The sequence below is a fragment of the Perissodus microlepis genome, chromosome 3, assembly GCF_051167445.1.
Source record: "Perissodus microlepis isolate ML-2025 ecotype Zambia chromosome 3, ASM5116744v1, whole genome shotgun sequence".
Taxonomy (NCBI): domain Eukaryota; kingdom Metazoa; phylum Chordata; class Actinopteri; order Cichliformes; family Cichlidae; genus Perissodus; species Perissodus microlepis.
The window spans coordinates 3,124,883-3,134,585 of NC_140463.1; the positions used below are offsets into that span (position 1 = coordinate 3,124,883).

The window sequence follows — 9,703 nt, forward strand, 5'->3', positions numbered from 1 at the left end:
TGTTTTACTTCTTATTTCCGACCACCTGCATTAGAACATCACTCCGGCACATTTCACATATCTCCTGTCCAACACGAGCCACTGAGAGTTAAAAACACTCGTGTCTGGACACGAGACCCACTTTAGAGGTCCAGTAGAAGAGCTGGAGGTCAGATTCAAACCAGTCACTGCTGGTCAGACGTGGTCTGCAGCTCTGTGTGTGCATCCAAAGAGAAGCCTCTGAACTCACAGGCAGGTGATGTGAGCAGGTGAGGAGCTTCTGTGCTGCAGGAACTCATTAGCTCAGAGGTGGCGACGCTGCAGTCATGTGACTGTGGTGGAGTTTGTTTATAGACTAACAATCTCAGCTGTTACTTTAGTCGTACTTGTGTTTTCTTCAGACTGACTGAAGAACCTTTGATAGACTCACACAGCTTGCGAAGGATTTCTAAACTGCAGCGTTTGCAGGTCAGTTTTAAGAAGGCCGTACTTGAACGTGATTGGCTCAGAGCTCAGACCTTTGCTCCTGTTTCCCCTCCTTATACTGAGGCTTCCGTCTTTAATGTGGTAACAGGCGGCTGTGAAAGAGCTGAAGTGAAAGTCTGCAGCTCACACTGACCCTCGATGCTGATCCAGACACCATGAAGATTGCACCTGTGGCTCTGCTCCCCGGTGAGTCACACACAGCAATCCTACACCCACTCACCCACTCAGTGATCCCAGCTACCACAGAGTGAGTCCAGCTCCAGGTAAAGGACGGACACTGGATGAATCCTGAGAGTTTATCGAGGGAGAAAACAGGAAGTCGGCTCAGTTCTGTTCTGTGTAAATCCAGAAAATAATCCAATCAGAAATGTTTAATGTTCAGCAGCGGTCAGGGTCTGTAGTTTAGAGTCACGGGTCTCTGTAAAAGATGTGCTTGTTTTTTAAATGTTCATTCTTAATATAGACACAAACAACAAAGGACGCAATAAATATTACAAATGAGGAAAGAAAACCAGGAACTGGGAATCAGGAAGGTTTTTGAAACCTTTAAAGTTTTTATATTTTGTCCCATTTAAACATATGAGGAAACTTACATAATGATCTAAAAGCTGAAAACAATTTGGCTGTGATGATTCAGCAGTACTTCAGGTGCTTTATAGTGAGGAATGTGGTGACCAAGAAAATCTTGGTCTTTTGTGATGGTCCAATCTTCTTCCTGATCTAGCCGTGTGGACGTCTGCCACAGTATGTTAGTGTACACCTCTGAGGACGTGAGAAAAAGCTCAAGTCTGTGGATTTTCCTCCTGTTGCAGGTGTGTGTGTGCTGCTGCTGTCTGCACTGACTGTTTCTGCAGGTGAGTTGATGGAAGTGAAAACGATCAGTGAGACTCCAACAAGAACACAAATACACTTACTCTGTGTGTCCTCCAGTGTCTCTGTCTGTCAGTCCAAACCTTCAGCAGGTCTTCAGAGGATCCTCTCCAGTGTCTCTGAGCTGTGATGATGGATGGACGGTGAGGAGGACCAGAGGAAACCAGACTGATGAGTGTGGAGCAGCGGCAGACTTCACTAGACTTGATGAGTCCTTGTGTGTTCAGGACTTTAAAACAACCTTCACAGCGATTTACTGGTGTGAAACCAGTTCTGGGCAGAAGAGTGATGAAGTCACCATCAGTGTTTCAGGTAAAGTAAGTTGTTTCTTTTCTTCTTTTTTTTCACAGTTGCTCTGAACATTTAAGGGCATTACAGTATCAGGACCACCTGTGACAGGTGAAGTACAACCATATATTTATTTTTATATACATGCAGGTGCAGGGCTTTCAGCATATAAAGCACCTTTAATGTGTGAATAACAGCTTGATCCATAGTTCAACAATGTGGCGCTTGTGTGGAGATGAGCCGTAAGAATCCAGTTTATACTTCAAATGACACGTTGTCTGAATTTTACTTTCATATTGTTTTAATATATGTTTCAATTAATTTTTTTTTGATATTGTTTTGGATTTTTTAGGCTAGGAAACATTGATATACTTAAAATACTTGTAATTAGGAGATACTTAAGTACTTAGAACTCACTGCTACACTAAACTAGATGGTGTTAAATCTGCTGCACTGTGGTACAGAACAGCCATCGACCTGCGGGGCTGAAAGTTCCTGCAGTTCCTGTAATGTCCAGCAGAGGCTCCAGCAGGGCGTTAGCCCTCACAGGCTCTCGTGTTAAAATATCGAATAAATAAATAAGTGAATCTAATTTTGCCCTTTATAACAATAAAACGGGAGAGAATGTTTTTGTTACTCACCTGTTTAAACCGTATTAAAGTTTCATCGGTGGGGGCGTGGCCTCTTTCAGTGACGGGCCTTTGACAGGCAGCTGTGGTTACTAGCAAAGTTACCTCTGAACCGTGTTTATGCTTTTGGACCAATAGGATGGCTGCTGGTTAGTTAATTGTAATAACAGACTGTCTCAGAAATTTTTGCTGCACTTCAGTGAAATGCCAGTTTTAATTTGGACGACATGTAGCACTGATTATCAAACATCAGTATGGTCTATGGAAGCAGCTTGACAGCTACGCTAGCTATCTGTTCTTCTCCATCATAGCAAGAAGAAAATACCTCTGAGTGATCATTATAAAAGCAGAGGGTCAGACTGCAGTGGCCAAACCATCATTTATAGTCTGTGATGATGAACGTTGATGAATTCAGTCCTATGACGTCATCATTTGACCTCCTGCATGCTGTCTCCAGAAGCTTCCTGTCTAAATGTCTGTACTTTTGTCTCTGTCATCCAGAAAAAGGAGTGATCCTGGAGATCCCGGCACTTCCTGTGACAAAAGGAAGTAATCTCACTCTGCGTTGCAGGCTCAACAGTGGTGACACGGTGGCAGCTTACTTCTTCTACAGTGGACGTCGTCTTGTATCTGGACATAAAGAGCACACCATCTCCAACGTGCAGCAGTCTAATGAGGGTTTCTACTGGTGTGCTACTGATCTGAGTGGATCATCTGCTCATAGCTACCTGAGGGTCAGAGGTCAGAACTCTGACATCATTTGCTGTCATCATAAATTGGGCCTCTTTTGTGTTTTTCTAATGTCCTTGACCTCGATGGAGAGGAGGTGGAGCAAAGAGAGAGAATTCATCACTCTGAGATTTGACTGTGGTTATAATCACGATCAATAATGATTTAATAACTAGCACGCTCCTCTTCAGCATCTATTACTAATAGATGGAGATGAAAGCCTGTGTTTGTGGTGTAGCCTCGCTGCACCGCTCACATTGAGCCTTTCTATCGAACCCTGAGTGAATGAACTGAAGACGCCTCCTTATCTCTCCTGCAGATCCCCCGACGACCTCCGTCAGATCATCTGTCCATTCTCGTGAAACCATGTCCCCCATCCCCTCTCTTCCCCCTCCTCCTACTCCCACCAACTGTTCCTCACCTCGTCCACCTGCTCCTTCTTCTTGTGTGCCTGTGTTGAGACTCCTCTCCCACCTGCTGGCCTTTTGTATTTACTCCATCACCACCGGCCTGCTGCTGTCCATCTGCTTGGACCGGCTGGCCACCAGGCGCTCAGGTAGATACCTGCACACAGGTGCATCATTGCTGCTGTCCTGCTGGCAGCTCTGACTGTAAAATCACAAACGTCTGCACTGCCTTTTTAATTATTACAGTAACCGGACTGCTAAAGCCAAACCATAGCTTTAATCTGATATTTCACCGCTCTTAACCAGGGTTAGGCTCACATACTAACCTTTATACACCCAAATAACAGCAGACAAGAACCAAAGGTAACAGCTTCTAGTGTTTGAAACTATTTTAAGAAGTTGGAACCTGATTGTGAGCGCTTCAACTGTGACCTGGTGCAGTAAAAGGTGTACACGCCTGAACTGTAGCTGCACAGACCTCCATCTGCACGGTTTAAAGCAGAGATCTACAACTCCAGTCTTTGAGGGCTACTGTCCTGTAGCTTTAATGCAGAGAAACAGCTGAATCAAATGGTTGAATTGCCTCTTCAGCATGTCATTAAGTTAGGCAAAGGCCTGGTAACAAGCCATTCATTTGATTCAGGTGTGTCGGAACAAGGATGCATCTAAAAGCTGCAGGACGGTAGCTCTGAGGACTGGAGTTGGAGACCCCAAAGCTGGAAGACATGATGGAGACGAGGCTAAAAGACTGCAGCTCTGAGGTCACCGTGGAGGATCAGCATCAGATTACAGAAGACATCCACGTGACTGTCACACAAACATGATGAAAACCTGCATCTTAACCTGAAAACATTGTCCTGTATCATCGGTAATGAGTCACAGCCCTACAGTTCACCCACAGCTGCCCACTGTGGGCCTGCTGTGGGCCAACTTGGACATACGATGATGCCCGCGGTGCAGCATGTCTCCAGTGAAAAGCAGCGATCACTGAGGACTGTATGTATATGTGTGGAGACTAACATTCACCCCGATGCTTTGCCCACAGGAAACAGACTTCCCGTCTCCGTGGAGATGACCCAGTGCATTGAACAAAACTACGAGGTGGTGGTTGACATCACGGCTGAGTGCGCGCTCTTCGAGGACTCTGAATACTCTGAATGAGTCTGCTGCTCTGACTCCGCTGATGTTTCATCACACGTGAGCAGAGGGAAGCGTCCATCGTGCGGGAAGCTCCAGCTTCTCATTTCTCAGACTGCTCATGTGATACTGGTTTCTTCCTGCTCCTCAAAGTCACTTCCTGAAAGATTTGTTACTGAAACATGTCACGGACTGTGGACATGCTTTTGTTCAGGGTCCAGGGTTTTCTCCCTGCTCTCTGCTCGCTCTCCTGCTGACTCTTTGAATCCCAGCTTTTGTGTATCGGCTCACAGATGAACGTCTGATGTTGGAGGTTAAACTGCTGTAACAGTGAAGCCCAGAATCCCACTTTTACTAATAACATAACGTTTCAATCTGTATATGTTTAACTTTACACCTTGTAACAGTTTAATGTTGGAACTATTTTCTCTGTACTGTCTACATCCGCCAGCCATATAACAGCTGGAGGATGTTACAGCTCAGCTGATGGGGGGAAGCTTCCTGTGGTGTTGTCATGTCATGTTCTCGGGAGTCATACAGCCACAGGGTGGAAACTAAAACTCAAGACTAAAACCAACTGTGAAGAAAATATTCTCATCACATGATATAAAATTAACTAAACTAAAACAACTGAAACAATATTGGAAAAAAATAAAATGTATATTAAAATAATCCTAGACTTTTGTTGAGTTTTTTTTTACAGAATTATTCAGAGGAGGCTTTAGTTTAGTTGAGCTTTGATGTAATTATGAGTCACGTTTTTGTCTTCATGCATTTTCTAAATTCCTAAATGCGCCCCAGACGAGTACCCTAATATTAGAGTTGACCTGTTTTTATTAGTGGACACATATCAGCTGAATAACACAATCTGTTATTTAACACTTTTTTTAACTTCGTCATGGTTTTTAACTCCTATTATGCGTGAAACTGCCCACAGACCGGAGGGTGAACTGTAACCTAACCGACTCAGAGACAAGCGCAAACAAGTATAACTCTTCAAAGCTCACGTTACGATACAGATATGATGTTGTTATTCTCTTTGAGCATCATTTTGATCTTCTTACATTCTCACATTTCATCATGTTTCCAGCCCGAGTCTCTTACACGACACACACTCCTGCAGTTCACTCTGTTCACTGTTACTACGGTGAAAACCCAGCAGAGCTTCAGTCTGACACTAATTTTAAACCATCACTGCCCACAATGACCCAGCAACTTTAGTTTTCTATGTAATTTTATAAAATGCTCCATTTAAAGGAAACAACAAAACATTCAGTTTAACACATTTGAACACATTTTCATTAATTATTTAAATAAATAATTTAAAAAATACACATTTTAGTTGCATTTTTTTCTAAATGTTTGCTTCATGCTTTTTAGACGCACCTGACTCGGAGAGCTCACAGATAAACCACGTGCAGCACTTTATAATAAAGTTACACTATTAAACATTAGTGAGTATTAGCTTCCTTACTGAGTCACTCATAAATACAGGCATGTTGTTACTGTTAGAGTTGCTGATATCAGCTGTTACTGCTGCTGACAATCATGATCACAGTCATAACAACACATCTGTGTTTATAAAGGCAAACTAAGGATCAGTAATGGTATATAGAAGATTGATAAGACATGCACTAAGCTGTATTTATACACATTTATAAAACACAGAGTACTACTTATAAACTTTGTAAACAAACGTCACGTCTGTGGTTTTTAACACTTGGTTTGTGTTTTTGTGTCTTGTCTGACCAGAATCCTGAACTGAGATCAGTAAATAAAGCTTGTTTCCTCTTATCCACTTCTCTGGGCAGTGTCTCAGTTTCACTATCGGTCATTGTCACTTCTTCTTTGCTTCAGCATTAATGGTCATGTCTGATAACCTGCGTGTGTTTTCAGTTTGAGTGGTGTGTGAGGTGTACTCATGGCTCTAAATAAATGTGCACTGAGACTGGATTACACTTTAGGTTTATTACTTTTTAATAAATGCTCAAAAAAAGTTAACCTATGTAAAACAGCTCCACATGAGTCATCCTTACATAATTAATTAGCTTAATGAGTCTCCTTTGTGGGTACACAGCAAATTCAGGTATAAGGACCAGTTTAAACTACAGCATGGATCTGCATGCATAATTACAACCACACACACATCACAGTTATAAAACTACAACAGCCTATCCCACCTTTCCATGACCTTGATGATCTCATCGAGGTCATGGAAAGCTGGTTTGGAAGATTAAGGAACAGCTTTCATTGATGATGAATGTTTAAACTACAGTGTTCAGAGATGGACGCCACCTCAACCTGCTCTGACCCGGATGTTTTTATGGAGGTCATATAAACAAGCTTTCTTCATTACACATGTTTGAAGTTTAAAGAAGAACAGTAAGGGTCAGATTCACTGCAGCACAAAGACTTCTTTACACATGGAGACCTTGGAGGTTTATTACAGAGGCTCAGAGTCAGCGACAGCCGTGAACAGGAGCAAACACATCTCAGGAGTTTGATAGACACTCCTGAGATTTATCGTTAACCTCACATGTGTTGATGTCAGTGAAAGAGTCACTTAAAAACATCCAGCTGTGAATGTTTCACTCCACCTTAAGGTTTCCTAGGGTGCTTCTTCTCTCTGAAGCTTTAGAGCTGCTCTGAGGAGTTTGCAGCTTTGAGCAGAGGAGACAAACCAGAGACATTCTCAGCTCGGAGACCACGACTCTACCTGCAATGAATCATACTTATTAATCTCTGTCTCTCTTCCACAGCATGTCTTTATCCTGTCTTCCTTCTCTCGCCCCAACCGGTTGTTGTGATTTGGCGCTATATAAATAAAATTGAATTGAACGGAAGTGACCACGCTGAACCACATGACCACAGCGGTTAATACAGAAAACACCAGCTTTTAAAAGAAATGTGTGGTATCAGTCTGACATCTGCCCAGTTTCACTTTCAGTGTCAGAGTAAATGTGTGCTGTTGGACGGGGAACGAAAGCTTAGATCAGCAATCTTTAACACCCAAAGAGCCATTTGGACCTGGTTTCCACGCAAAGACAAATACAAATACTTTTTGACATCTAAAATGAAGATAACACTTTATATATTGTTATTTACTTTTTTACTTTGCGTGAACAAGGGTGTGTTGCTTATGAAATCCATGAAGTGCTACAGAGAAAATTACATTTTATTTATGTAATTAACACATTTTGAACTCTTAAACAAATATAACAAAAGGAAAGCTGAACTAAAATGATCCAGCAAACAAAATCTGTTGTGAGCCGCCACCCTTATATCGCCTTTGTGCTTTTGGAGCCTTGACCTGACTTTTAAAAAATAATTGGGAAAAAAAAGCTCTATGCTGCTGAAAAAAAAAAAAAAAATAGATATTTGCAAAATTCTGCCTAAATATTAATTTTACCTGGTTAATGTGTGTGGCGGGGCGTGGTCTGCAGCGCCGCTGCAGGGGAGGCGGACGCACCTGAGCGGCACCCGCAATCAGGCCTCGCCGCCTTAACGTCTGTGCTCTCTATGCTGTTGTGTTGTCGTGTGTCGGGCTGTGAGCTGCAAAGCTACAGCCGGCTGTATGCGTACAGCAACCGTGTGTGAAAAGTGGTCAATAAAGAGATGCTGAAAAGCATGTTCATGCAAACATCGTCGGGTCTGTCGTGATATGTTTACAATGAGACTTCTGCTCCTGAACCTCTGAACAAAGCGTCTGTACGAAGGCACTTTCATCTTTACGCAGGACTGTAAGCTGTCGTCTGTGAGGCGTGAGCGGTGTTTGTTTTAACATAGTTCACGGTGGAGCTGCTGACATAATGTGGATCCGAAGATCCATAATTGGCCTACCTGGGTTTGAAAGTCTCGATAAATGCACGGCGTTTCGGCGGGTACACCGGCTTCCGCGAGTGTGACGCTTATTTTGAGCGATGAAAGAATAATAGAATATAATTTTATTTTTATATTTCAAAATCACAATAATATAATATAATCACAATAATCTTCCAATTTAGAACTGCAAGTTAAAAAGGAACTAACATAAACATATATACACATAAACACTTCAGCTAAATACTTCTAATTTATTTTCCCAAACCACGCGGAGCCGCACTATAAGGACTAAAGAGCCGCAGGTTGCCGACCCGGCCTCGATGTTGACTTCACAGATTCTCCCTCTGTGTTCTCTCTCATCTGTAAAACCAAACATATCAGACACTCGGCTCCTTTCCTGTGACTGTGGGCTCTGTATCTCACAGAACTTTAAAGCACGTTGTACTCTTATTTGCACAAGTAAATACACACACAGGGCCACTTTATTAGGTACACAAGCACAGAGCGGCTGCCATGCAGTGGAACAGGTGTGTCTAATAAAGTGGCCATGAGTGTGTGCAGTGACATGTCTCTGTGACAATAAATGATCAGACGCCTCCCCCTGCTGGAGACACTTGAGATGGAGACGTCGCGTAGAGGCATTCTCGATGGCCACTTTATTAGGTACACCGTGCCGGTACCCTGGTCCCTTTTTGTTAATGATACAGACTCATCACAGTCCTGGAAACATCAGAGGTTTGGGTCCATGCTAATGTGATGTCATCACACACAGGCTGCACATTTATGATGTCACTCTACCAAAGATGCTCTGCTGGACTGAGATCTGTGACTGTGGAGGCGTCTGAGTGCAGTGAACTCATTGTCACGTCTGATCTGAGCTTTGTTTTCCTGCTAGAAACATCACAGGATGGTACACTGAGGTCATTATGGGATGGACACGGTCAGCAGCACCATGCAGGAGTTCATGCAGCGTTAGCTGTTAGCCAGCAGTCTTGGAATGTTAGACGTTATCAGCCAGTGTGAGCTCAGAGCTACAATCCCAACATCCACACCCACAGCATATTCTGAATCCACAGATAACCTGACACACGTGTCTTCAGACTGTCTGAACATGAACTCCACACCTTGGTTGTAATGATTGGTTATCTGAGTCACTGCTTCCTCCACACTTTGAGGTGTTGTGAGGAGTGAACCAAAGTGATTAACTGTGTAAAGAATAACAAGGACAAAGTGACTTTACAGCTAAATGTGTCAGAAAGGGCCCAGACAGACTGTTGGAGGGAGGTGGTCCTCTGTGAGTACCGAGGATTAGTTTCTTCTATGCCCTCCACCCAAACCTGATTCATACATCAGACA

General features: G+C 43.0%; 1 protein-coding gene across 1 annotated transcript; it reads left to right on the forward strand.

Moving 5' to 3' along the window:
• The first annotated feature begins 360 nt into the window (after positions 1 to 360).
• On the forward strand, positions 361 to 5,191 carry LOC146389449 (uncharacterized). Its single transcript, XM_084911507.1, has 7 exons — positions 361 to 447; positions 554 to 651; positions 1,278 to 1,319; positions 1,396 to 1,647; positions 2,754 to 2,993; positions 3,301 to 3,537; positions 4,434 to 5,191. The coding sequence occupies exons 2-7, from the start codon at positions 621 to 623 to the stop codon at positions 4,547 to 4,549; spliced, it is 918 nt and encodes a 305-aa protein (XP_084767633.1). The 5' UTR covers positions 361 to 447; positions 554 to 620; the 3' UTR covers positions 4,550 to 5,191.
• Positions 5,192 to 9,703: the final 4,512 nt, after the last annotated feature.